This window comes from Ursus americanus, chromosome 26, assembly GCF_024610735.1.
Source record: "Ursus americanus isolate L20-20 chromosome 26, mUrsAme1.1.p, whole genome shotgun sequence".
Classification (NCBI taxonomy): domain Eukaryota; kingdom Metazoa; phylum Chordata; class Mammalia; order Carnivora; family Ursidae; genus Ursus; species Ursus americanus.
In genome coordinates, this window is record NC_142152.1 from 11138788 (window position 1) to 11166707 (window position 27920).

Sequence of the window (27920 nt, forward strand, 5' to 3'; positions counted from 1 at the left end):
CATATCAGTGAGATCATATGATAATTGTCTTTCTCCGATAACTAAAATGTTTTAAACTAACTGTTCTCATACCTCATGGCGCAGTCCATGTGGTTAGGAATTAGAAAAGATCCATGTCTATTTGAGTCGTGGAGAATGGATGGGAAATTCATGGTACATACCATATCAGATAATGTCTATTCAGTGAAGATGTTTTGAATTTAAAAGAGAAACACACGTAATAATCCACATGGCTTATTTGTGCTTGAAACATTCGATGTTAATTCCAACCTTTCCTTTTCCTCTAGGCAAATAAAGGAGAGGCTGCAGAACCAAGTCACTCAGCTGAAGGAGCAAGTTCCTGGGTTTATACCAGGCCTGGCAATTTTACAGGTATTGTGATCGTGTTATTTCCACTCATGTCTTCCTTTCCAAACCTCTCAGTAGCACTTTAAGACAGCGAGCACTTCACATCTCTCTTTCTGTTTTGTTTTGTTTTCTGTAGAACCTCCTTTCAGGTTCTCTCTGCAGGCCGCCCCTTTTCAGCTCAGCTTGTAGACGTGGGGGTATCCTGGCCCTCGGCTGTTCTCCGTGGGCACCTTTTCCCTACTCGAGTGTCTCTTGACCTTTGGTCTTAGGACCGCTTTATACTTTTCGGAATTTAAGACCTTAAAGAGCTTTTGTTTATATGGGCTTACCCATTGATATTTACTGTATTAGAAATTGAAAAAACTTTTTAAGTATTTATACATTTAAAAATGCCAGTAGTAAGTTTATTCTATGTTAGCATAAGTAACATTCTTATGAAAAAAATAGCTTTAAAAAAAACAAAATTCAGTGTGAAGAGGGACATTATTTTACATTTTTGCAAAGAATGCTGTACTGCCTGGCTTATTAGAAGACAGCTGGATTCTCGTCTGCTGCTGCCTTGAGCCTTTTGCTACATGCGGGCTTAGGTGAAATATATGAAGAAAATCTGATCTCCTATATATGTATAGTCGTAAAAGGGAAGGGGTTTTTTTTTTAGTCCTCTTCCCAGATAAGGGTGAATATTTTTCTTTGTTACTACAAGGGGACTCTAGTTTTTACAGGTTAGCTGCAGTGTGGAATCTGAAACTGTATCTGTGAACTTTCATACTTGGTTACATCAGAATCCATTGTATTATGTTGCAGTTTGAATGGCTATTTACCCATGCTTGCTTTGTTTTGTCCTTCATTTCTCATTTGGAAAATAATGGTTCACTGAATTATGCAGATCTTCCAAATGTTCATGCATTTCATTATGCAGTGTAAAGAAAATCACAAGTGTTAATATTGCCAACAAAGAAAAAGTCTTTAATTATTGAGAAGTTTATCAGGCTCACAGGACTGGATAAAAAAATTCTGATTTTCACTTGAAAGCTCAGATTTTACCATTGGCAACAAATACTGTTAGCTGTTTTCCTTGAAGTAGTGGGCTCACTTTGTCCAATTTTGAGAAAATATTTGCCAAATATTCAAGCGTGAATAATCATTGTTTGTCAGATGTTTTTTCAAGTAAAGAAAGTATTCCATTTAAAAGCGCGGCAGTTCTGCTTACAGGGCCAAAAAGCACAGGTTTTTCCTGGTGATAACCACCTCTGTGTGGGACAGAAGTGCTTTACGAATGCTTCCATTTCTCAACACGGGATTAAAAAGACATGTATGCAAGGGCTCGGGTTTAATAAAATGAATCATTTTTACTGCTTCATCAAGAGCACTTCTTTTTTAAAGATTTTATTTATTCATTCAACAGAGAGAGAGACAGCCAGCGAGAGAGGGAACACAAGCAGAGGGAGCGGGAGAGGAAGAAGCAGGCTCCCAGCTGAAGAGCCTGACGTGGGGCTCGATCCCAGAACGCCGGGATCACGCCCTGAGCCGAAGGCAGACGCTTAACGACTGAGCCACCCAGGCGCCCCAAGAGCACTTCTTTTTTAAGATTTTAGTTATTTATTTGAGAGAGAGAGAGAGAGAGAGAGAGAGCACGCACACACAGAGGGAGAGGGAGAAGCAGACTCCGTGCTGAGCAGGGAGCCCCGTGTGGGACCGGCTGAGCCACCCGGGCACCCCCATCAGGAACACTTCTCGGTGAAATTGGCATCTGTTTTTTCTGAGTATGTGGCCATGACTAGTATAGTTTGGTGCCACGGCCTTGATTTGTGCTGAGTCACCGGCTGTCTTACCCACCATTACCTTTGCAGTGTCAGTACAGATGGCAGTCCTACAGTGAAAAAGGCAGATGACATCATAGTATCATGATGAAGTAGTCTGGCACTCGCAGAGCTTCTGCAAGGGTCTTGGGGTTCCCCCAAGAGTGTGTGAACCACGCTTTGGGAACCATTGCCCCAAATCTGGCGATTTAACCTGGCTCTCAATACCAGCTCTAGATCAGTAGCTTCTAAACCTGGGTTTCTTCTGAATTCTAGACTCTTGGTTTCTAGGACATCTCTCATTTCCCCTTCCTTCTCTCCTCTCCTTTGGTTACTGTTCCTCATTTTCTTGATACCTAAACTGTCTGAATGCCCCAGGGCCCAGTCATGAAGCCTCTTTTCCACCTGTTCTTTCCCTAAGTGAGCTCACCCAGTTCTCCCAGCTGCCTGAGAGAATCCTTCCTGATCTAGGCCCCTCTCTAAGGTTTCTTCCTTGAGCTCCTGATTCATCCAGTAGGAGGCATTCAATAAATGTTTGTTGTATGGACAGATGGACAGATGCACATTTGAAGGGTTGATTTGGATGGCAGGAGACTGATGACTTTCCTTTGAAGTGCCCTTCAGAGACGCCTGCTTCCTCACTTCACATTTCTCTCTGTGTGTGCTAAGTTTCTGTGCTGTGTTCATCAAACATTTCAGAGTGAATAGTTCTTAAGTATTTCCCCCCATTGCTGTTCATTATCGAAGTGGCCTTAGCTGAGAAGAAAAGCACAGAAGGCCTGTGGTTTTGCCTGGTGTGTTCTCTGCTGTGCTGGTTTTTTTTTTTTTTCCCCCTTTTTTTTGCAAATTAATGAGAATCAAAGGTATATGTTGTGGGCGTTCACTTGGTACATTTGGGAGACCAGTTATTTCTTGGCTTATTCTTGTGAATCGTTTGTTGTAGAAAGAGTAAATGTGGTAGGCAAGAACTTTATTTCTGTAAACCTTTCAGAAGGTTTCAGAAAGGAGTCAAAAAAATTCCAATTTTAGCAATACTGCAATTTTTTTTCCTGTTTTTAAGATTGACTTCTAAATTTGTATTTTAATTTATTGATTGCAGGTGTTTTCGTTACATAAGCACTGTTCTGCAGTTTGCCCCCTGTGTCCTTGCCAATAAAACCGTGGTGGAACAGTTTAACCTTGCACTTCGGCACCACAGTCAGCATCTTCCCATGATGCAAGGCCTATGCGTTATGTTGTAATCCCATCCCCGCTGCCTCCGACCTCTTGTTTTTTCCCCCCTGGTGACTGACGCCATCTTCGCACACACTCGACCAGAAACCCAAGCTCTTCTCTTTAGGATTTCTCTCCCTCAGTCCCTTAAGTCTCCTTAGCGAATATCATGGTACTGATTGTGCCTCTCATAAGCTCTTGGAATCTGTTCCCTCCTTCCAGTTTCTGCTGCTCCCACCCTCTGGGGCCACTGCAGTCACCTGCTTACAGGTTATAGGCTTCTAACCAGGACACTTCAGTCTGTCTTGATAGCTACAGATGCAGGACTGGTCATAATCCGTCCAACCACACCCACCCCATCCTTTATAGAACAAATGACAGTATGTATAAGGTCTCTCCCTCCCCCTTTGCCCCTCTCCCTGCTCACGCTTGCTTGCTCTCTTTTTCTCAAAATAAAATCTTAAAAAAAAAAAAAACCCAACAGGGATAAGTTAATTGTGGCCCATATCCAAATGCTGCCCAGGTTGGAAAGGGTAAGAATGAAGCAGAAGAACGTATAGCAGAGTGTTTGGACCCCAAAAGCTAAAATATATGCTGTCTGACCCTGTACAGAAATAGTTTGCAGACTCTTGGTGTTGAAAAAACAAAAACAAAAAAGTCCTGAGGTGCCTGGGTGGCTCGGTTGGTTAAGCATCCAGCTCTTGATTTTGGTTCAGGTCATAATCTCAGGGTCATTTGAGCCCCACATTGGGCTCTGCCCTAGCATGGAGCCTGCTTAAGATTCTCTCTCCCCCCCTCTAAAAAATAAAAAGTCCCTAACTTGTTCAGGGATAGGACCTTTTTAGAATATTGTAATTCACCTTTTTCAAGGAAGAAATTAGCATTACTGATAAAATGTTTCAGTGATTTTCTTGATAAACTGATAGGATTAAGATTTGTTCTCAGAAACCAGTCTTCCACCTACTCACTATGCTGTCAGTCAAGAATCGACTGTTCTCAACCATTCTTTCTACATCTAGTCTCCAGTCTATCAATGATTGTATAATCATTTTCCCCTATAAAATGTCCATACTGGGGCGCCTGGGTGGCTCAGTCGGTTAAGCGTCTGCCTTTGGCTTCGGTCATGATCTCAGTGTCCTGGGATCAAGCCCTGCATTGGCCTCCCTGCTCCGCGGGGAGTCTGCTTCTCCTTCTTCCTCTGTGGTCTCTCTGTCTCTGTCTGTCTCTCTCTTCTCTCCTCTCAAGTAAATAAATTTTAAAAATTTTTTAAAAATTAAAAAACATAAAATGTCCATACTGAGAATCTTTGGATTGGCTTTTAAGAGGTCTTTTCCTTTGCATTAGGCTTATAATAAAACTTTGATATATGCTTATAACTATTACACTTTCTTTTTAAAACTGGTGGCAGTTTTGGAACTTACAACCGGTTTGTTGGTTTGTTTGTTTAAGATTTTACTTTTAAGTAATCTCTACACCTGATGTGGGGCTCAAATTTACAACCCCGAGACCAAGAGTTGCATACTCCACCAGCTGAGCCACCAGGTGCCCCTGGGTTTGGAGTTTCAGAAAAATTCTTTCGGAAACATACAGATGGAAAACAGTTACCTATAAAAGAACCACAACAAAAGACTTGAGACTTCTCTAACGCTAGATGCCGAAGATAGCATCTCTGAAGGAAAATGTCGTGACTCCAGATTCAGCCAAGTGAATCCTGTCAAGGGCAAAAACAGCAGAAAAATATTTTCAGATACACATAGACTCAGAAAAATGCCCACATGCCTTTTCTGGGAAAGTGACTTCAAGTTGCATTTCAGCTACCTGGGGGGATGTAGGAAGATAAACGGTAGAACAGAGAAGTTGTGGTTTAAGAAGGACTGGCCATGAGCAGTCAAACCATTTAATCTCAGAGTTAAGTTTGAATAACTCATTGTAGTTATAAATATTAATGAAAATGCAAAGAACGATACTGTTGTATTTGTTCTTCAGTACTTCCTTTGCTACTCAGATCTAAGAATCCCAGAGTGTCTCAGATGTGATCACTGAATCCAGGAGGGTTGGGTGGTAGCAGCAAGGAGCACATATAGGAAATGACCAAGGAACAAACATGAGAGGCCCCGAAATTCTAGTGATTCCTCCGCAAGAAGCCACCAAGGCACGGAGGTGCAGGTAACCCCCCCAAAAATCGAGTTCCCCTCAAAGGATTCCTCTGACTCTTGAAATTCAGATGAGCACAAGCAAAACTGAGTCCTATCTGTATAAAGAACAGCTGAAGCTAAGCTATGGCAGGTTCCGTGACCCTGAGGAGAGCTTCCAGTGACAGCAACAACGTGACAAGGACTGGAAGTACTCTGTTCCTAAGGCCCACTTCTTTCTCTGCGGTTGTCCTGTTCAAAGGACTCGTGCATCTGTTATCTGTGGTATCAGTGCGCCTCCCGTGTTTCCCCTCTGCAGTCTTAGGAGAAAACCAAACTTCTGTCGATTGCTGGAATGTGGAAAATATCTGTAAAAAGATAGATGGTTCCATGTGAAAAATTAGAAATATATGTTTGTGATGGAAGAAACTGAGGGAGCATGGCTTCTGCACCACGCCTTCCTCTCTGTCGTGAGGGCAGCAGACTGCCCTTTGCCTGCCATGGGTGTCTCTTCTGTGTAAGCTAGAGTTAGTTCCACCCCAGCTGGCTTCTCTTCTCTGTGTAGCTGGGCAAGAGAAGTTTCCACCGCCCCTGGGGGTGCAGAATATACCCTCTGGGTTTTCCTGGCTCCCACAGCCACGGTGTTTTTCTTGCCTGATGACAGTTCAGCCCTCTGTGCTCTGTTCCGGTGTGTCAGCTCAAAGGCAGACAAATTCTGCATGTTTCAGGCAGGCCTGTGGCACCTTCGCTCAGTTTCCAAGGCAGATGCAGATGTCCCCTACTTTTTTTTTTTTTTTTTTCTTTCTTGTGGCTTTTTCAGTGGGAATCCAGTGGGCCTTGTTTGGGGAGGGATTGGTAACACCACCTGTGTTCGTATCTCGATTCTGCCCCAACATTCTCCTGTTCTGTAAAGTTCTCTGCAATAAGAGTCTCATGATTAAACATTCCTTTTATCAAAACTAAAATTTTAGAAGCTTTTCTGTACACTTTGCCTTTTCTTGATCGTCTGATTTGCATGTATTTATTATTCTAGGTTGGCGACAGAGATGATTCTAATCTTTATATAAATGTGAAGCTGAAGGCTGCTGACGAGGTAAAGCCTGGAACAGCCTAGCCGTCACCCCCACCCCCACCCCAGCTTTTGTCGGTGACCCCTTGCCCTTTGTGCCTCTCCCTGTAAAAATTGTCATTGCCCACAGCGGACTTGAGTTTCTCAGTTTTGCAAGTCAGAAATGGAGGACTTAAGCTGCAGTCTCTGGCTTGCACGTGAATGTTTTCTATTCAATGATCTGCTGACTTCCCGAAGAGCAGGAACAGTGGAAGCGAAATTGCTTGAGTGCAGTGGTGACAGTGAACAAGTAAAGGATGAATGGGTCCAAACGAGAGACTCATTCTTCAGAACATAAACGAGGCTGAAATGGGGACTAAGGCCACCTGATTTTATTTAGTCATCTTGGTTAAAAGAAATGAGCCTATGTCTCATGTTCTCTTGCCATTTACCTGTTTTAAATGTTCATTTTTGCAGATTGGGATCAAAGCCATGCACGTTAAGTTACCAAGAACAGCCACAGAATCTGAGGTGAGCTGTGACGGGTTGATTGTTAAGAGGACAGCTAAAGTGTGTTCCTCTCTGGCTTTTGGTTTAGCGGAATTTTAGAGATTGGTACATTCACCACAGGGAAGACCTCGAGGAAGTTCTTTCTTCACAGACTCTGCCTCCAGAAAATCTTTGTAAACACCTACAGAGTAAATGGTGCCGTCCTAGGCTATGGCCGCTTCTTACTTCAGCATGTGCTGCGAACCCCATGCGGTGTTCATTGAAAACTTATCCTGGGCCTGTAGCTATTTGCCTTTTAAAAACCAAATCTGTATTCCATTTCTATGATGTTCAAGAAGAGGCCAAAGAGATCATCAGTGATTAAAGTCGGAACTGTGGTTCTCCGAGGGTGGAGGGGGTAACCGTGAAGGAGCAGGCGAGGAAAAGAACTTTCTGAGGTCATGGGAATGTCCTACATCGGCACTGTCCAGTGGGATGGCTACTAGCCCCATGCGGCCGTTTAATTAAAACGAAACGCAGTGTGGAATTCAGTTCCTTGGTTGGCTAGACGTGTTTCAAGTATTCAGTCACCAGTACCGTATGTAGTACACGTGATAGAACATTCCTGTCATCTCAGAAATCCTGACCTGGGTGAGTAGCATGGGTTTACTATTGAAGTTCTTACTAGCTCTTTGATGAATTTCTTACCAAACACTGAAGATTACGTCTGGTGTTAGAGTCGCTCTCGGGCCCAAGGGGAGGTACATTCTAAGAGCACTACAGTCCAACTCCTGGGGGAAGATGGAGTGACTGAAAAGTGTTTCTCCATCTTCTTGGTTTCTGTGTATTATACAAATTGTGTGCGGTATTACTTTTAGGTGTTAAAGTATGTTACATCATTGAATGAAGACCAGACTGTCCATGGTTTCATAGTGCAGCTGCCTTTAGACTCGGAGAACCCCATTAACACTGAAGCAGTGATCAATGCGATCATACCCGAAAAGGATGTGGATGGGTGAGTGTGCCTTGGCTCTCTGTGTCACATTGCACGATTCCAATTCTGTTTCTGATTTGGGAATAAACCATATATGCATCTAAAGGGTAAAGACATCTAATTACTTTCATTTCCCCCTTCATTGCTTCTTTGTTTTAGGTTAACTAGCATCAGTGCTGGAAAACTTGCTAGAGGTGACCTCAATGACTGTTTCATCCCTTGTACGCCTAAAGGATGCTTGGAACTCATCAAAGAGACAGGTAAAAACGAATGAAAACAAAGCACCATGTCTTGGGGCTGGTCTAGACACATGGAGGCAAAGAGGAGGTACTCTGTGGGCCCTAAATAAGTGGACTTGATGGGCGTAAGGACCTGTCAACTGGGAGCCTTACCTAAATTCTCAATTTTCTCAACAGCTCTGTGATCCAGGTACTATTATTGCTCAACAGCTTGAGAAAACAGTCTCAGAGAGATGCACAACTGGTCCAACAGGTAGCAGAGGCAAGATTGGAACTCAGGGTTATTTGAGTTCAAAGAAATTTATTTTTTATGAGAAAGTAACTTACCGAATGATAAGGATTCAGACAAAGGGAGAAGTCCCAACCCCCAGAATGGGCCCTGAGTCTCCATAATAGTTTGAGGACTCGACAGATGGCTGGAAACAGATCTCTCGAACAGTTGGCCATGCTACCCCATTACCTAGTCAACATCTTGGTATTTTAATTTCATCATGAACACTTTGCAGAGGTTATTTTTTACAAGGAAATGTGTCCTATTTAAAGGAAGTGGATCAGAAGTTTTAAGTGGAAAGTATTGGCCAACGTAAAGGAAAGTTTTCTGTGGTTGGAAGAAAAGGTCAAGCTATAAGCCTTGGGACAGTTACTGCCGTTCAGTCCAACAACTAACTTTATACGCCAGCGTATTTAGCAAATTGTATTACAACCTGATAGAAACCAATCCCAAGCCACAGCAGTTGTAGGCTTCCCACTTCTTATTTTTTTTTTTTTTAAGATTTTATTTATTTATTCGACAGAGATAGAGACAGCCAGCGAGAGAGGGAACACAAGCAGAGGGAATGGGAGAGGAAGAATCAGGCTCACAGCAGAGGAGCCCGATGTGGGGCTCGATCCCACAACGCTGGGATCACGCCCTGAGCCGAAGGCAGACGCTCAACCGCTGTGCCACCCAGGCGCCCCGCTTCCCACTTATTAATAGTGACGCTGGTTGCCCTAATGCAGCTTCAAGTCCTTTGCTGAATCCTAAAAAGTATAGAGTAAGCGACCTTATATAAACACTTCACACTTTGAGGGCTTATGCTCACCATGTTGACATTATGTAGAAGCTTAGCTTTTTTGAATAAAATTAATGTTATTCAAGAAGCACACATTTAAAATGCAACCCACCGTGGGACGCCTGGGTGGCTCAGTCAGTCAGGCATCCAACTCTTGGTTTCTGCTTGGCTCATGATCTCAGGGTCATGGGATCAAGCCCGTGTCAGGCTCCGTGCTCAGTGTGGGGCCTGCTGGGCATTTTCTCCCTTTCCGTCTGCCCCTCCCCCTGTTCATGCTCTCTCTCTCTCACATGAATAAATCTTTCAAAAAATAGAAATAAAATAAACACAACCTGCCTTAAGTAAGAGATCACTTCAGCTGGACTGGTTAAAGGGGCTCAGGTGGAGTCTTCAGGATCTTATCCCCCCTGTCTTCTGTGTCATGGCTCCTTCTTGGGCTCTCCTTGTGCCTGACAGAGCTATGGGTCAGGGGCAGAAATGTGGGTGAGCCCCAAACCATCTCTATTGAATAGAGTATATCAGTCCTGAAAAGGACATTGTGATAGTGCCAGAAGAACAAGACATCTTTCTGCTACATTTAAAGTTCCCCTTTATCACTTCCCTGCAAATAACCCTGTGGCTCAGGCCCTATGCGAAAAGAGAAGTGTGGACGAGAAACTGCATAAATAAACTTACCAGAGCTGGAAAGACTTACACTCATCTAACTTCCTTTGCTTCTCTCCAGCCCATCACATGCACCCTATTTGTTATAACTATTTTTCCCACGTAAGTAAATCTACTGTCTTCTTCCATATGGCCGTTTAGCTGTATGTCAGGGCTGCTTTTTTCTTCGAGTGTAGGTTTTCTTCCCACTCTCCTATGACTCAATGAATGGCTCTTGGCTTAGGCTGCTCCCAAAAACCCACAGCAAGAAGGACACAATACAAGTCCCAACTTGTAACTGAAATCCTAGAGTTGAGAGTGTTATTGCCAAGAAAGGGATGTTTTTAGGATGATTTCTGTTTGATGCTAAGAACCCATTTTTGTGCACTTGTTCTGAATTTTCCCATTTAGGTGGCATGTGAAGAGGGCAGCTTCTCCCAATACTCTGACTCACCCTGGCTCTTCTTTTAGGGGTGCAGATCGCTGGACGGCACGCGGTTGTGGTCGGGCGCAGTAAGATAGTCGGTGCCCCAATGCATGACTTGCTTCTGTGGAACCATGCCACCGTGACCACCTGCCACTCCAAGACTGCCAATCTAGGCGAGGAGGTAAGGGGCCCAGGGTGCAGTGGAAGAGGTGTGTGTGTGTGTGTGTGTGTGCGCGTGTGCGTGTGCGTGTGTGCACGCGCGCACGTGTGTGGGAGGTCTTCTCACATAATGGGAACAGCTAACATTTCAGTGCCGGACACTGCCATGTACTTTGCCTCATTCAATATCTTACTGAACCCCTGTTGCCATTCTCTTGTTTCTTGTCTCATCTTACACGATGAAGGAACATACTCCAATTACCAACTTGCCCAAGTCATGTAGCTCTTGTTCTGATTGTATTTTTTCTATAGCAGCCTGCTTTGTGGTAGATACTAGAGACTGGAGTGGAGCCCTGCAGCCAGATAGCGGATGTGTAATGCAGTGTTGGCCTCAGAGGTGGAGGTGCCCCTGAGGGGCATGGGACAGCGGTCCTGTGACATCTGTCACATCTTGTTATTAGCCCTGCATCAGATTCCTGGACCCAAGAATTCTCACACGTACCGATCCCTGTTGACATGCACGTTCTCTTTTAATCCTCCCCAAGCAGTTTTCTGTGGAAGGTGCTATTCCCCGTACTCCATAGGAGAGGGAGCAGTCTCCCAGCGTCACAGTTCAGAGCTGGGCCTATGGCTCCAAGCCCATGCCCCTCCCTCCCCCGCATGCTTTCATCACAGTCCCCATTCAGGAAGATGTCGAGTACCGGGGAGCATTTTGGCCTGTGTGGGAACAAGCACAGCACGTTGAAGAGCTGTCAGAGTTCGTGTGTGGCCTGCACAGAGTAGCTGATGACAATGAACAGTTTCATACAAAGCTCGTCTGTTCCACTTCAAGGTTTTGTTGTTGTTGTTGTTGTTTGGTCTTGTTTTCCACTGTGTGATTTCTGAAGTCAGAACCCTCTTTCCCTAGGTAAATAAAGGTGACATCCTGGTGGTTGCAATTGGTCAGCCGGAAATCGTAAAAGGGGAGTGGATCAAGCCTGGGGCAATAGTCATCGACTGCGGGATCAATTACATCCCGGGTGAGTGCTGCTGCAGAATGAGGGTCATTTCTGAGGGCGGGGTGGGCAGAGGAAGATGTCCGGCCATTAAGTGAAGCCTCCATGAGAATGCCTTGTCCCGTTTCAGGCTAGAAGAGCTAAGGCTCAAAGCAAGTGTGGTGCCCATGGTGCAGGCAGTTGGCAGATGGGAGTCAGGCCAGTGGGGCAGCAGGGCCTGGGATTTTAGCCACTGTGCTGTGCGTTTCCCAGAATGACTTTGTCCGAGGAGAGGGTGGGAGAGGCGGCTCTCACTTTCCCTTCATGTACAGGTCACCCTTTATTTTTACCAAAGGATGGGTGGATTTAAAATATATCGTCACCGTTACGGAGTGCTGTGTAATTCCAGGAGAGGGGCTCACTTTGCCAGGAGTCTTCTGGGCGGGCTTTACAAAGAAGGCGTTTGACCCAGCCCCTTCTAGGCAGCGAGGATCAAGCCAGCCCATTGTCATTCCCTCCCAATCGGTCCCTATATTGGATCGGTTTTTAAATATCGGGAAGGTTTTCCTTTCTTCTGCTGTCGATGTCCCTCTCAGGTGGGTGCACGGCTGTGAGCCGCTTCCTGGTCTCCCCCCGCTGGCTGACTCCCACTCATGGCCATCTGCGTGTTCCTGCCGTGCTCGTGGGTCTCCTCCTCCCACGGAACTTGGCAAATGGCTTAGCCCCACACGAGTTTCAGCCGCCTCTGGGCTTTGTCCTCACCCGCTTGGTGAGGAATACCCGTCTTGGACGGTTGTCACGCGGACCCCGTGCCCTTCTCTGCACATGCCGCGTTTGTCCTCGGCAGCGTTACACCCGAGTCCTCAGTGCAGTAGGCTGTTCCTTCATCGTGAAGTTTTCAAACATAAAATTTCGCAGGATGATACAGTGAATACTTGTGTACGTGCCTCCCAGACTGGAGAAAGCACAGTCTTTAATCAGACAGCCGTTTCTGTGCAGTCAGGCCCACTGCAGGCCTTGGGCTGAAGCTCGACTTCGATCTTCAGTTTTAGCCACGTCCTCCAGCCTTCTCTCTGCCTTGAAGGCCCATTCTTCTTTCTAAACCTGGTCTGATTTCCCTTCAACAAGGGATCATCTCCCTTTTTCCCTCCCTTCCCTCCTGGAGAACTGGGTGTCGCTTTCATTGTGCCTGGTGTCCTGCACTGTCCTCCCCCTTGGCTCCTGGGCTCTGCGCTGGCCTGTCTGGCTTCGTGCCTTTGAACTGCCGGCACGCAACACCTGTTGAATTGTCAGCGGACTTCGAGCAAGAAGGTTGTTTTTTCTCCCTTCCCGTCTCAGATTTGGAACACAGACGCTAAGCTGCCAGGGACATTAGTCACTGTCAAGCCTTCACCAATTTTAACCTCCCTCCCACTCTCTCTACCATGCTTTTAAGACAGTAGCTCATAATTGATCACTCATTTTCTTGTAGTGTAATTATCTAATGGGTGATAAAGAAATTGCTCTCCTACAACTCCTCACTTTGAGTACTTGTGATATGACATTCAGGCTCATTCTGTTTAAAACCTTGCGTCTTCTGTATCATATTTCTGCTTTGGGCTTTTTTTTTTTTTTTTTTTTTTTTTTGTCTTTTTCTTTTCTTTTCTTTTTTTTCTGGACTAGATTTGAGAGATGGAAGAAAAAAGCCTGGGTAGGAATCTTGAGTCTTACAAATAGGTATAAAATGTTCAGTTAAACATGAAACTCACTATCCTGTTCACATTTATTCTTCACACAGATGGTGAAATATGAATAAGACCAAGTCAATATTGATCAGCTGTATTTTTATTGATCTGAGGTATATAGGCAAATAACTTTCCGTAAAGCTGGATTTTATTGTTTCCTTCTCAAATTATCTTCAGTAAGCCAAGCAGGAAGAACACTTTCACATGTTCCTCTGGCCAGTACTTCCTGCTCTGCATTTGAATCTTAAAAGTATTCCTTTTTTTCCCCCAGAAAAAAATTAATTCTTAATTTGGCAAATGACTTAGGATGTTATCCCTGAGGGGACCGTGCGAATGATTTAAATAATCAAAGTATGAGTCAAGCTGTGGTCCAGTTACGGAACACGATGCCTTGAAAATGAACACTTACAAAGAATAGTTTTTAGTTCCTCCAGTGTACCCACCGGTCTGTAACTCAGGGACTGGACTTTATACCTGTAATTCCCAATGAAAGAGAAATTCTGGGGCTGGGGTAGATAACCAAAGTGTTTACTGGTTACTGAAGCCATACACTTAGATTAAGAAGTGGTCGCTTTTTCTGTTGACCACATCATACTTTGCATGAAAACACTGGATGCTCAAGTCGAACAGAGGGCACTCAAGTCGACCCTGATCGTGTTTGCTGAAGGAGCAAAACAGAGCTGCTCCTCGTGCAGCAGGCAGCTGTGTGGTGACTGGTATGTGTCCTGTATGTGGAGAAACTAAAATCACTACCATGAATGAAGAGAGGTGCAGCGTATATTAAGCTAATGTCAGTGTTAGCCTCTGGAGACTGCACAAAGGGCAAACCCCTTAACCATAGCTCCTTGGCGTTTTGAAATGACTCCAAGGTTCTGAGAGGAAATGTTCTGCTGTAGCTTACTGCTTTATAGTCTAGAAACCTGACGCTACCCCTCGGAGCTATATTCACCAGCTCGTTATGGTACATATAGAAAATATCTTCTGTATCCAGGATGGGAAGAGAGACCTTTATGTTCAGAGAATGCTTTTTCAGTTTCACGGATGTGCACGATTTCTCACTTGATTCTCTGCAAGCTCGTGAAATAGGTCATGTCAGTCCTTCTGGTCATCTTTGGACTTCTGATCAGTAAGGAGCCCACAGGGCCCGAGGACTGGCAGTTAGTAGAAGAGCGGATCCTAGAACTTCGGTGCCTCTGGTCCGACTCTCTGGCTACACCGTCAAGTTGGCACTCTCGGTTGTGGTGATCTGCTCAAAGACAGGGTGAAATGGCTAAGGTTCTAGCAGATCCTGCTTCGGGAGCCTCAGAGCTGCAAGGCTGGCCCTGGCCCCCAGCCCCTCCCGGAAGTGCACTGAAGCCAAGTGTAGGATGTACTTGGTGTGAGTGAGCGGTGATGCATCACTGGGTTTTGTTCTCTTGAATAGCTATTCTTTGCTGGTAAGATTTGTAGTTGTTCTTGTATCCTTTTAAGGGAAGTGTAATTATATTCTTTGCCTTTTGCATACATTTAAGTAGCTGCTTGTCTTTGGAATTGGATGTTGAATTGTTCCTCCAGCTCACGCGTGGAGCTTACAAAATGCTGACAGTTGCTGTAGAAACGGTGTCTGGCAGCTGTGACATAGTTGGAGCTTTGTGCGCCCAAAAAATTCCTTTGTAGGCCTTGGCAAATTAACATTTTAAAAGGCGCTCATTATATACTGGGTAGTTGGTTTTAAGAATAAAAAACACTTGGTATTTTATTTGCCACCTGACTGCAAAAGGATTCTCCTGGTTCTGAAAAACCACTTAAGCATCTTGTGAAGTTTTGCAGGTAAAATAAGTTTCTACCTTGAAAATAACAAACACCTGTCATCTTACCGTTTGGAAGTAAAATAGGTGCTTGAGCCCTGATGCGACTACACACCCTGAACTACTTAGTTTTTGATACAAGCTGTGATAATTGATCACTTAACTTGGAAGTAAACACCAGAATTATGATTCTCAGACCTTGCTTTGATTTTTTTTCCCCGTTGAACAGATGATACGAAACCAAATGGAAAAAAAGTGGTGGGTGATGTGGCCTACGATGAGGCCAAAGAGAAGGCGGGCTTCATCACTCCTGTTCCTGGTGGCGTGGGGCCCATGACGGTGGCAATGCTGATGCAGGTGCGTGTGAATAAAAGTTTCTCTACTACTGGACTCACCGTGGTGATCATTTCACAGCATATACAGCGATCGAATCATTGTGTTGTATACCTGAAACTAACATTATAGGTCAATTAGACCTCCATAAAAAAGTTTCTGTAATAGTTGTAAAAAGGTGACAGAATTCAAATTACTGCTTTTTTCCCCAAGTAGAAACCTACTTGGAAGTTAAGTAAGGATGCGGATCTGTTGAAGGGGGAAAAAAGGGACTGTTAGAACAGAGGTAGAGAATCAGTCATATTAATAGGGGCAGATAGGGATGCCACAATTCGAATTTACTTTGGAGTATAAGAACCTCAGAAAAAGCAAAGTGCAAACCCACAACTTCGCTAGGTGCTCTTTGTCTTGCTTGCCCTTTTTATTTTTTTTATTTTATTTTATTTTTTTAAAGATTTTATTTATTTATTTGACAGAGGTAGAGACAGCCAGCGAGAGAGGGAACACAAGCAGGGGGAGTGGGAGAGGAAGAAGCAGGCTCATAGCAGAGGAGCGTGATGTGGGGCTCGATCCCATAACGCCGGGATCACGCCCTGAGCCGAAGGCAGACACTTAACCGCTGTGCCACCCAGGCGCCCCATTACTTGCCCTTTTTAATACACACATCAGCTGCATGGGGGGTGAGGCAGGCAGCCCAGGGCTGTAGCTGCCGTAGCTGCTTGTAGATCCTTGCTTAGGACGGAAGCGTGTTTATAGGTGGATCATAAAGCTGTTCATTTTGTGGTTAGACTGGAGTGACCTGGGACTTGGAATTGAGGTGGTGGAGGTTAAAATAATCACTTCTTCTAAGTTCCATTTGTGACATTTCATTTAGAGCACAGTCGAGAGTGCGAAGCGCTTCTTGGAGAAATGTAAGCCAGGAAAGTGGATGATTCAGTATAACCACCTTAACCTCAAGACTCCTGTTCCAAGGTAAAAATAAAATTTCGCTGGTTTAAAACTTGGTGGATTCTCTGCGTTTAGCTGATGGATACCATGGCAACTACGTGTATGCCCCCCCTCCATAAGCACCACCAGGGTCGGGGAGGGTTGTTGCCAGGATGGGGTTAATTAAATTCGGTGAGTTAAAGATTGATACATATTTTCTGTATTTTTCTTTTCTGTATTTCTTTTAAGTGACATTGATATATCACGATCTTGCAAGCCGAAGCCCATTGGCAGCCTGGCCCAGGAAATTGGTCTGTTCTCTGAAGAGGTGGAATTGTACGGTGAGACAAAGGCCAAGGTTCTGCTGTCCACACTGGAGCGCCTGAAGCACCAGCCTGACGGGAAATACGTGGTGGTGACGGGGTAGGGTGGTTATTCCTTTGCTAATCGAACCGCCGTCCTGATTGTTATTACCGAAGGTTGCATTTGCTCTCAGCATCTATATGTGAAGGTTCCTTTCATTTGGTTTTAGCATTTTCACATGTGTGAAAATTTGATTTCTTATTTGATTCTTACAGTAACCCCATGTAATTCAGAGTAGATTATAAGCCTTTGGAGAGGAGAACAAAGGTTATCTATCTCGTAGGTGAAAGAATTGAGTTTTAAAAGCTGACCTTTTTTTTTTAACCCCAAATTCATTAATTCAGTAGATGTATCGAGCGTTCATTTTTATTGCTTGGCTGAGGTATCTACAAAAGCTAGTTTTTGAGATTAGATTGGGATATTAAAATTATAACAGTGCTTCTCTACAAGATAAAGTGTATTTTCTGCTCACAGTCAGAAGAGCTCAAGTACAGCAATCTTTTTAAATGTGTCATTTTTCAGAAACTTCAGCTAAGACTCTTGGAAAAGATTCTTTTCAGATCTTTCCTCTTTGTTACCATTCAGATTAAGAGTCATTCTCTAGGATCTGTTAGGTCTGACTTAGCGATTCACATAAATTTAATTCATACGAATTTAATGCCCCTCTTCTGCTTTCACCCTGAAGGATCACTCCAACGCCCCTGGGAGAAGGGAAGAGCACAACCACCATCGGACTGGTGCAAGCCCTCGGCGCCCATCTTTCTCAGAACGTCTTTGCGTGTGTGCGACAGCCTTCTCAGGGCCCCACCTTTGGAATAAAAGGTATTAATAGGACTAGACTTTGGGTGGCCAGAGGGCACTGCTTCTCCTTCAGTCCTCCCTGGCCCACTTGACCCATGAGTGCCTGTGGGGCCTTCACCTCATTTAGACACCGGGAATGTCCTCCTGGCTCCCCCCCGTCTGGTGCTTTCATCAGATCATCCCAGCTCTTGCTGTCAGTATTTGACACTGCATAGGAGTTCCCTGGGGGGGGAGGGGGTACTATGTAGCTAGGGGTGCTTTTATGTGACTAATAGTCAACTGTCACAGTAACAATAAAGGTAATCATAGCTATTGCTCATCATGCTGACTTTCTAGAGACAAAGACAAACGCTACAGATGTTTTACTCTTTTGAGAATAAGAAAAGCCTACCCTAATTGAGTATATGCTTTGTGCTGTATTTCCTGTTAAGCAGTTTATGCATTTTACATTATCTTCTAATATGAGATAGTTACTGGTATCTGCATTTTCCCAGTAGCAGCAAGCGGCACCTCCGAGGTAACTTAGTCAAAGGCACTCTTGTTAAGTGCCAGAGTGGGTGCCATGTCAATTTCAGGAGCTTTCCCAGGGCTGCCAGCACCGTTTCTGCTGATTACATGAGGATGACATCACTAATCATTCTTCACTTTTAGTTTTTGATAGCTGAGGTATTGCCAATATGCTCTTTTAATTAAAATTATTTTTATTATCAGGGGCGCCTGAGTGGCTCAGTCATTAAACATCTGCCTTTAGCTCAGGGCATGATCCCATTGATCTGGGATCGAGCCCCATATCAGGCTCCTCCGCTGGGAGCCTGCTTCTTCCTCTCCCACTCCCCCTGCTTGTGTTCCCTCTCTCGCTGGCTGTCTCTCTTTCTGTCAAATAAATAAATAAAATCTTTTTTAAAAAATTATTTTTGTTATCGGTTCTTCGAGCTTGCTTTCTCATTTGCTTGGTGCGAGTATCACGTGTTCTGTTTGTTCTAGTGATTACTGCACAGGGTCCACCTTTGCCCTTCTTCTGCCTGTATTAATCTATTTTATACATGTACTGACTTAGCTCTGCTTTTGAGCTTGTCTTAACAACCCTTTCACTTCAGAATGAACCTTTCCCTCGTTCTGCCCATTGAACCCAGCATTCTGCTTTTCCTCTCAGTACGAATTGCCCCATTTTTATTGAGTGGTCTCTGCCTCACAAAAAAAACCCACAAAATCTCAACCTCAAATTGACATCTATCTCACTGATGACCTCATAACCAGAAATTTTAGTCTGGTCTTTTGTTAATAATCCAGACGGTCCAGCAAAAGCTAGCAGTTAAGCTGCTTTCTAACATATGTCTCCTATTTAGGAAGAATTGCAGTCTCTGTGTTTGTGTTTGGCATGTATATTTTAAACATTCCTTTTTTAAAATGCCAGAGTAGCGCTTATGAGAGTAGGAAGTTGAACAGGCTTGCCTTTATGTAACTGTAGGCTGGCTCTTTTAACAAATGTTAGGAATCACGGGGAACCTGTTTTTAAAGATAATGAGTAGGTATGTACGTGTTCATGGTTTTGTCATTTAGACCCAAATTTCAGCTGAGACTATTCTGCGTGAACAGGATCAAGTGTTTCAGCCTGGTAAAAGAAAACTAAAAAACACTTGACCAAAGCTGTCCAAATGGTTGAAAGAAGTAAATAGATAATAAGCATAGCAGTGACAGAAACCAGTTCGCTTTGCTTTTGCTTTGCTTTGTGGCGAAAGCACACTTAACATGGCCTCACCCTTGACCTGTCCTGTAGGTGGCGCTGCAGGAGGTGGCTACTCACAGGTCATTCCCATGGAGGAGGTAACGTGTCTGGAATTTGGTTTGAATCGGATCCTTTATGATAGCTTTTCCTTCCAGAAATTAACCTTTTTCTGTAGAACTCTTAGTGGACAGATGACTTGTTTCTCATCAGAAGTAACACCTAAGGGGAAAACATCTTAATATGCAGGCTTGTGAGACAGCTTAGTTTTTTGACATGACAAGGACTTCAAGGTCTGGCTTTCAGCGGGAATAATAATTTTAAGTGAGAGATCAGATGAAGCATGAGAGTGGGAAGAACGAACACAAAGTGAATTCAGGGTGGTGACTGCAGAAATGGGAACACGCTGTACAGGCACGTAGGCTACTCCTCCTGGCTCACAGTTGAAAGGACGTGAGCCCGTCCTCAGTAGTCCAGGGTTGCTGTTGATGCTGGTGGTGTGGCGTGTGTGGGTACGGGACGTGTCCCTAAAGGAAAGCACCGATTTCTCCTGAGGAGAGAGAGTGTAATTTATGTGTTCAGGAGCTATTTGTATTGGGCGTTCGTTCGCTAACTGTACAGTGTTCCATTAGCTTTAACTAGGGGTTGGTTGAATTGTAATACACTGATGGTTGGAAAGATGCAGAGAAGTCAAAAGCCTGACGTGGCCTCTGCTCTGTTATAGTTTAATCTCCACCTCACCGGTGACATCCATGCCATCACTGCAGCGAATAACCTTGTCGCCGCGGCCATCGATGCCCGGATATTCCACGAACTGACGCAGACAGACAAGGTAGGCTGCTGGGGCCCCAGGGACACTTTGAAAGGGTTAGAGCACCCAAGGTAATGTGGGCCCCTCGGGTGCTGGTGTTGCAGGTAGCAAGGCAGTTCCTCTCATTTGTAAGCCCTTTTCCTCCCTTTCTTTAAGGCTCTCTTCAACCGTTTGGTACCGTCTGTAAATGGAGTGAGAAAGTTCTCTGATATCCAAATCCGAAGGTTACAGGTAAGATTTTCCCTTCTTCATTTTTCATAGTATATGAAATTGATAAAGAGATATGTATGAATTTGATATTATATGAAATTGATAAAGATGTAAGGAAGTAAAAATCTCCTTAGAGTAACCTATTTTGGATCAAGTTACATCCATAAGCACAGTCTTAAGGTGATGATACACCTAGCAAAGATGGCTGGTAGAGGTTCTCATTCATCTATAAATTATGAGTGGTTAGTCTTGGAATGAGGAGAGCGCCGACAGCCTGCCCTCAGGAAGAAGACTGATACGTCCTTTATCGCGTGGGTAGGAGTCAGGATGCCAGCATCCTGGAGTTTGAATACCTGTTCTTCCCAGCACTGGGGTCTTAAGCAAGAGCAGTTACTTTTATATTTTGTTTGGATTTCCATTATAAATATATAGTCATCAAACATACACTATCCCATATGACCCAGAAACTTGTGTTCATACAAAAACATGAGTGTTTTTATTATTTATTACTATTATTTTAAAGATTTTATTTATCTTTGTGAGATAGAATACGCAAGCAAGCGCATGAGCAGGGGGAGGGCCAGAGGGAGAAGCAGGCTCTCCACTGAGCAGGGAGCCTGATGTGGGACTCAATCCCAGGACCCTGGGATCATGACCTGAGCCAAAGGCAGACGCTTAACTGACTGAGCCACACAGGTGCCTGAGAAGTCAACTTCTAATCTTACCATTGATGATGGAACTTTCTGTGAGATGTGGGGAGGTGCTGGACTAAATCTGTCTACTTTTAAACCTGTCTGATCCTTTAAAAAGCTCTAGGATTTGAAATCAAGGGACTTGCCCGAGACCACAGTACCCCACATCAGGTTGGAGCCTTTCCTGGATCCCCAAGCATCCTCTGTGCTCTCCCAGTCTGGCCCCGTGTGCTCAGAGTGGGCTGTGAGCGGCGGACTCAGCCTAGTGACTGAGGGTTTGCCGACTGTAAACAACGACATGTACGAGGCTGGTGAGACCAGTTTGATGAGCCAGTAAGGGCCAGCTCTGAAAACACATCCGAGATTCTAAAACAAAGTCCTCACGGTATAAAAAAGGAACTGTGGGAAGAACAGAGCTTGCTGGAGCCCACTCAGATCTACCACACTTTAGGAAAAAAGGAGAATACATTTTATAGGCACTTACCATTTCAGGATGTGACCTGCATACACACTGTAGGTAAATAAAAGTTCCCAGTTCTGTGAGGAAGAAGAGACAAACCTCTGTTGTGCCTTTTGGAACAGTGAGAAGGCAGTGACAGTGCATCTATATAAAAAGCATGGAAAAGTGATTTACACTGATTTTTAACAATTAATACTTATTTTTGCCCTTCCTCCTATTTCATTTGAATTGGGCTTCTCAGTTATCTGATCAAAAAAGCTTTGCGCTTTGCTTTTTCCTTTCAGTATGTTTGGGTTTGGTGAATTAGGAACAACACTTGTCGCTTGGTATGCTTATTTAGGGCTAGGTTTAGGGAGGTGCCCCTGGTGCTCAGTTATAGGAATACACATGTTAATAATACGTTTGCGGGGGCGCCTGGGTAGCGCAGTCGTTAAGCGTCTGCCTTTGGCTCATGGCATGATCCTGGCGAACTGGGATCGAGCCCCACATCAGGCTCCTCCGCTGGGAGCCTGCTTCTTCCTCTCCCACTCCCCCTGCTTGTGTTCCCTCTCTCACTGGCTGTCTCTCTGTCAAATAAATAAAATCTTTAAAAAAAATAATAATAATAATACGTTTGTGTGTGAGGAGGAAATAAAGCTTCAGCCTGAGGGATTATAGTTTTCCTTTCTGAATAGAACACAGTTTATATTTCCAGAAGGCACCCCATCCGGAGATAGAGAATATATTTTTTAAAAATTTAACATGCTTGGGGCGCTTGGGTGGCTCATTTGGTTAAGTATCCCAATCTTGGTATCAGTTCTGTTTATGATCTCAGGGTTGTGAGATGAAGCCCTGTATCGGGCTCTGTGCTCAGTGCGGATGGAGTCCGCTTGGGTTTCTCACTCTCCCTCACCTTCTGCCCCTCGCCCCGCCTCAAATAAATAAAATCTTTTAAAAGCATTATCATGCTTTTGTTTTGTCTTATTTCATGTTTTATTTTCCTGCCTCTTCAGAGACTAGGCATTGAGAAAACCGACCCTACCACGCTGACCGATGACGAGATAAACAGATTTGCAAGATTGGACATTGATCCAGAAACCATAACTTGGCAAAGAGGTACCCGTGCAGTATAGACGCCCCATTTGCTTCCATTATGCTGCACACCCCACGCTGCCCGTGAGGGTTATTAAAGTGTGAGGTCCAGAAGCTTGTGTGTTGGTGTTTTCACGGTTAAGGCATGGCCAAGATGAGGACTGACTTGTTTTTATGGCCGCCTCCATCAGTCTCTCACCTTATTAGCCGTAGTCAGACCTCCTTTCGTCAGGTTTGTTGGACATTTTGCTGGCTTTTCAGTGTTGATTGGAGTGAGGGTGGTTTCAAGGAAGTGCATGCCTACACCAGAAATAACATTTTGAGAGTTTCATTTTATGCAAAAAGTTTCGGTGTCATGAAGTAGAGAAATTATGTTTTATCACTTTTTGAATCATGTTGCTCTTTTCGCTCAGAACTCTTGTCTGGCATAAAGTGACTTGCTTTTTCTTGCCTACTCATTTTTACCTTAAACTCCAGTAACAAAGTAGGTAGCCTTCAAGGTTTAAACAGTTGGCAATTTAGTGAGTGAGTTGCCTGGCTTCACTGCCATGTGATGCTTTTCTGGGTACAACTGGCATGGCGTAGAATTTTCTTTGGTATCAACAGTGCATCTATCCCGTGTCACTGCTGAGAAGGAATTTTCGTCCAGTCATGCAGAATGCAGCTAATGGCAAATTTATTGACTGTTTTTATGATTTTCACTGGCTCAGTAACTATTGCTAGCTAATGGCATTTTAAAGATAACTCCCTTAATATTGAAAACCACATTGATATTTCTCTTCCTTTGCTTCAGTAGCTTTAGACAGGTGGTATATTTTATGAGGAGTAAGCTAAAGATCCATTTTGAAAATTTAGTATCTTGTTCAGTTTTCCTTTGCTTTATGTCTACTTCATGCTTTCTAGGAAAATAGAAGGAGACAAGGAAAACAACGGATCATAACTATTGACTGGCTATTTTATATAGAGAGATTAAGTACAAAGAACTTGACCTAGTTTTTGAAAATCAGAATAGGCTCCAACAGCTACATTACATCCTTCACTTATCAAGTGGGGTGTGTGTGTGCACGTGCTCACACTGTGCAAGACCCTGCTTTGGGGGTTTAAATTATTGCAGTCTTTATGGAAAACAATTTCCCATGTTATCAAGTACCTTAAAAATGCCTCTCCCATTTGACCCATTTAGAGTGTGAACTGGTTTGTTGTTCATTTGTGTTTTAGGATCATTTGGCATGTCATACAAAAAACAAAATTGGGAGGCACCTGGGTAGCGCAGTCGTTAAACGTCTGCCTTCGGCTCAGAGTGTGATCCCGGCGTTCCGGGATCAAGTCCCACATCGGGCTCCTCCGCTGGGAGCCTGCTTCTTCCTCTCCCACTCCCCCTGCTTGTGCTCCCTCTCTCACTGGGTGTCTCTGTCAAATAAGTAAATAAAATCTTTAAAAAAAAAAAAAATTGGGGGAACACTAAAATGTTAACAGTAATTAGTCCTGAAAGGTCAAATTAAGTCAGTTGGTTGATCTTTGCCATGTTTTCCAAGGGTGTACAGTTGGATAGATACTCTGTCATCAGAATGGAAATTATTTCTTCTAAATGTGTGGAAGGAAAGAGCAGATCTGTTACCTAGCATGCTTCGGAAAGCATATGCCTTGCCCTGCATTTATGGCTCTTTTTTCTCTCAGGAGGGTGTAAGGTCAGTGAGTCATCCCACAGAACAATAACCTCGGCCTTTAAAAAAACTGGCCTGCTCTGTTTTTCTTTTCACGTGCAATGGACTTTAAAATAGATGCCAGATTTCTCCTTGATGGTTTGAATTCTCTAGACAGAATAAAACCAAACCACTCCACATTTCTTAAAAATACCCTTCTTTAGGGGTGCCTGGCTGGCTCAGGTCAGTAGAGCATGCGACTTTTGATCATGGGTCGTGGCTCATGAGTTTGAGCCCCACGTTGGGGGTAGAGATTATTTAAAAATAAAATCTTCTTTAAAACAAATAAATAAGCATATTCTACTTTAAAAATAATTCCTGTTCATTTATGGTATGTGAGCATCATTTCTTAACTTGCACCCATATTCTAGCTTCGCCCTCAGCTTTGAAATCAAATGTTTATAATAGTCGTTAAGTTGGACTCGTTGCTGTAAGACTGCAGGCTGAACTTTATGGTCCTTTTACTAAAAATTGTTCTGTATCTTCTCTTTCTACCACAGTATTGGATACCAATGACAGATTCCTGAGGAAGATCACCATCGGACAGGCCCCAACGGAGAAAGGACACACACGGACGGTAGCTCTTTGCTCCTTTCTAAGGCATTGTTCCTGTGAAGCAGATCCTTGCTGCTTCTGTCCTCCTCCGTCCTCTCCCGTATGGTTGATACTGCCAGGTGCTGCTCTGCCTTCCCCCTTTTAAAATGGAAGTGAGTAGGCGTGTGGCATTGAGCACTCCTGACAGCTTTTGCAATAAATCCCATGTGTCACCTGTGTGTTTTTCCGCCGGCATTTTTTCCTGGAGGTGGTGAGCCCCCAGTGAATATCCTTGCACATAAGTGGATTAAAACAGCCTCTTTTTTGTGTGGCCGTTTACAATATGTCTCTTCCACATAAGAGCTTCTGTGTTGTTTCCTTGTGTATTAGGGAAACCATCACCACATAATCATAAGCTTCCTTCAACAGAGATTGTTGGTCCTACTAGAACATTTATTTGTAAAAATTGGCAACTCAAGGTCCTGGAATCATTGATTACAAATTTTTGCTATTGGATAATTATTTTCATTAAGTTCTTTGTGTACTGTTCTGCCATTGTGTCCTTTGAGGCTATTTGTGTAAGCCTTGGGTGCACACAAGGATTGCTTCTGCAACTCACACTTCTGGTTTAATGCAGTGTCACCTGTTGTGTCTTTTCCCGGCCAACAGGCCCAGTTTGATATCTCTGTGGCCAGTGAAATCATGGCTGTGCTGGCTCTCACCAGTTCGCTGGAAGACATGAGAGACAGACTGAGCAGAATGGTGGTGGCATCCAGCAAGAAAGGGGAGCCCATCAGTACCGAAGATCTGGTGGGTAGCCGGGTGCTCAGAGGGTGCTCTGTGGGGACACAGAGGCTTGGTGATGCCTCTGTGTCTGTTGCCTTAGGGTAGCCCAGCCGTTACTGGTAAATTCTCTGTGATTTTGCTACTTACAAGAGAATTATGAAATTTCCAAAAAGTACCTCATAGCGAGTAATAGGTGGTATGGTTCAGTCATAGACCCCAGGTTTCAGATGGTTTGAGCAACATCTTCACCCCGTAAGTATTTCTAAAAGCGGGTGTATGACCTCAGTTTGCAGAGAGCGTCAAATGTCCCAGTGAGGTCCTTAGCCGCTAAGGTTAGAGTCACACCCTGGCCTCTCCCCACGACAGGCCTCCCTGCACAGAGGACTCTTATCATGAGGCTAATCGATCACACTAATAACCACATTGGGAACAACTCAGTAGCCGGTTTGTCTGATGGCCCTCCTAGGCTAGTTCTCCACTTCAGGGTTATTTCTGAACTGTCTGTGTGGTAATATGAGGTTTAGAATGAGATCGTCTTACGAATTTTTTGAAAGCCTGTTTGTATTGACATACACCAAAATGTTTGGCCTGTGATTAGCAGTCTGTCAGCTGAATTCAGAAAAGGGAGAAAATACTAATTTCCTGTTTTTACAGTCGATATGTGTAAGAAAGGAAATTATTTTAAATTTTTACACCCAAACCAGAAACTTAGAAATTCACCACAATTGAATGTAAGCGGGATCCATGGCTTTCTGTTACTTTGTTACCAGTCCGTTCAACTGTGGTTGGATGGCTTAAAAGAGGGGCCTGTTATTTAAGAGTGTGGGTGATTGAAGTCCTGCGTACATTTTCAGTTTCGGCTTTGGAAAACACACACTGAATTTGGTTTTCAGTCATTTCTGCGCAGACATCAAAGTTACAAATAATCCCGTTCTCTAAGAGCTAGCATTTCTGTGCCGTCAACTAGTTTAAAATGGATTCCCTCATCAGTCAGCAACAGTGCTTGATTGAGATGCTTGTTTCCAGAGTTACATGTTTTTGCACAAATTACACGAGAATGTCATTTTCATTCTGTGTGTTTTTCCTACTAAAAATAAGTGACAACTTCATAGGATAGCCAGAAAAAATAAGTAAATGGATGGTCTAGTTCAGGTGAAAGTCCTGATGGCTGCGCAGTGGCTAAAAAGGGAAGACCTGGGGCGCCTGGGTAGCGCAGTCGTTAAGCATCTGCCCTCGGCTCAGGGCGTGATCCCAGCATTCCGGGATCGAGTCCCACATCGGGCTCCTCCGCTGGCGCTGGGAGCCTGCTTCTTCCTCTCCCACTCCCCTGCTGTGTTCCCTCTCTCGCTGGCTGTCTCTCTGTCACATAAATAAATTTAGAAAAAAAAAATCTAAAAATAAATAAATAAAAATAAAAAGGGAAGACCTAAGAATGCTGAGTTTTGGTTCAAAAGGTTGGGGTTTTCTGGGGCGCCTGGGTGGCATAGTGGTTAAGCATCTGCCTTCGGCTCAGGGCGTGATCCCAGTGTTATGGGATCGAGCCCCACATCAGGCTTCTCCACTGTGAGCCTGCTTCTTCCTCTCCCACTCCCCCTGCTTACGTTCCCTCTCTCGCTGGCTGTCTCTCTCTGTCAAATAAATAAAATCTTAAAAAAAAAAACAAAGGTTGGGGTTTTTTGCTGCTAGGAAACAGCGTGTCATGCCTTTGTTTTGTAGGGAGTGAGCGGTGCGTTGACAGTGCTCATGAAGGACGCGATCAAGCCCAACCTCATGCAGACGTTGGAGGTGAGCAGAGCAGCTCCCGCCTTCCCGAATCGGTCTTCCTGTCCGAGCGGAGTGGTTATAAAGCACACTTCTCTTGGGGAGTCAGAGAGTTCTCTACCTGCTCATGTCTTTCCTCCTGTTCTTTCTCACTGTCGTGATTGGGATGTTGCTGAAGTATAGAAGAGGTGACTTTGTATTTTTCTGCTGGGAAGTCTTTTTCTTTTGGATTCCAGCTAATTTTCCTACCCTTGGCCCCATGATCCCATTTGGAAGCAGGGTTGGCAGCTTTGCCCATGCCGTCTCGATTTCCACAGGGCACTCCAGTATTTGTTCATGCCGGACCGTTTGCCAACATCGCGCATGGGAATTCCTCTATCATCGCAGACCGGATTGCACTCAAGCTTGTTGGGCCTGAAGGGTTTGTGGGTGAGTAGTTTTGCAAAGTCTGTGAATAAACTGGGTTTTTCCTTTTAACATCAAGGGAGTTGGGGTGGCCTTTTTACAGCTGCTTTTCTCCTCACTTACAGTGACTGAAGCAGGATTTGGAGCAGACATTGGAATGGAAAAGTTTTTTAACATCAAGTGCCGGTATTCTGGTCTCCGCCCTCACGTGGTGGTGCTTGTGGCCACGGTCAGGGCTCTTAAGATGCACGGAGGCGGCCCCACGGTGAGGATCGAGAGTTCGAAGAATCTGATTCTCAGCAGTGCTCTGAAGG

The 27920-nt window shown here is 44.3% G+C and overlaps 1 protein-coding gene across 1 annotated transcript in view; it reads left to right on the forward strand.

Annotated features, from left to right (window-relative positions):
- The window catches only part of MTHFD1 (methylenetetrahydrofolate dehydrogenase, cyclohydrolase and formyltetrahydrofolate synthetase 1), a 54099-nt gene that overhangs the window by 13452 nt on the left and 12727 nt on the right, over window positions 1-27920 (forward strand). The window contains exons 2-21 of the mRNA XM_045810494.2: window positions 288-372; window positions 6525-6584; window positions 7017-7070; window positions 7907-8043; window positions 8182-8282; window positions 10427-10563; window positions 11449-11560; window positions 15256-15383; window positions 16234-16331; window positions 16536-16709; window positions 17335-17471; window positions 19228-19274; window positions 19898-20005; window positions 20141-20215; window positions 22339-22441; window positions 24621-24697; window positions 25324-25464; window positions 27157-27225; window positions 27519-27630; window positions 27732-27871. Of these exons, the coding sequence (XP_045666450.2) occupies window positions 288-372; window positions 6525-6584; window positions 7017-7070; window positions 7907-8043; window positions 8182-8282; window positions 10427-10563; window positions 11449-11560; window positions 15256-15383; window positions 16234-16331; window positions 16536-16709; window positions 17335-17471; window positions 19228-19274; window positions 19898-20005; window positions 20141-20215; window positions 22339-22441; window positions 24621-24697; window positions 25324-25464; window positions 27157-27225; window positions 27519-27630; window positions 27732-27871 (2095 nt within the window). The remainder of the gene's footprint in view (window positions 1-287; window positions 373-6524; window positions 6585-7016; window positions 7071-7906; window positions 8044-8181; window positions 8283-10426; window positions 10564-11448; window positions 11561-15255; window positions 15384-16233; window positions 16332-16535; window positions 16710-17334; window positions 17472-19227; window positions 19275-19897; window positions 20006-20140; window positions 20216-22338; window positions 22442-24620; window positions 24698-25323; window positions 25465-27156; window positions 27226-27518; window positions 27631-27731; window positions 27872-27920) is intronic.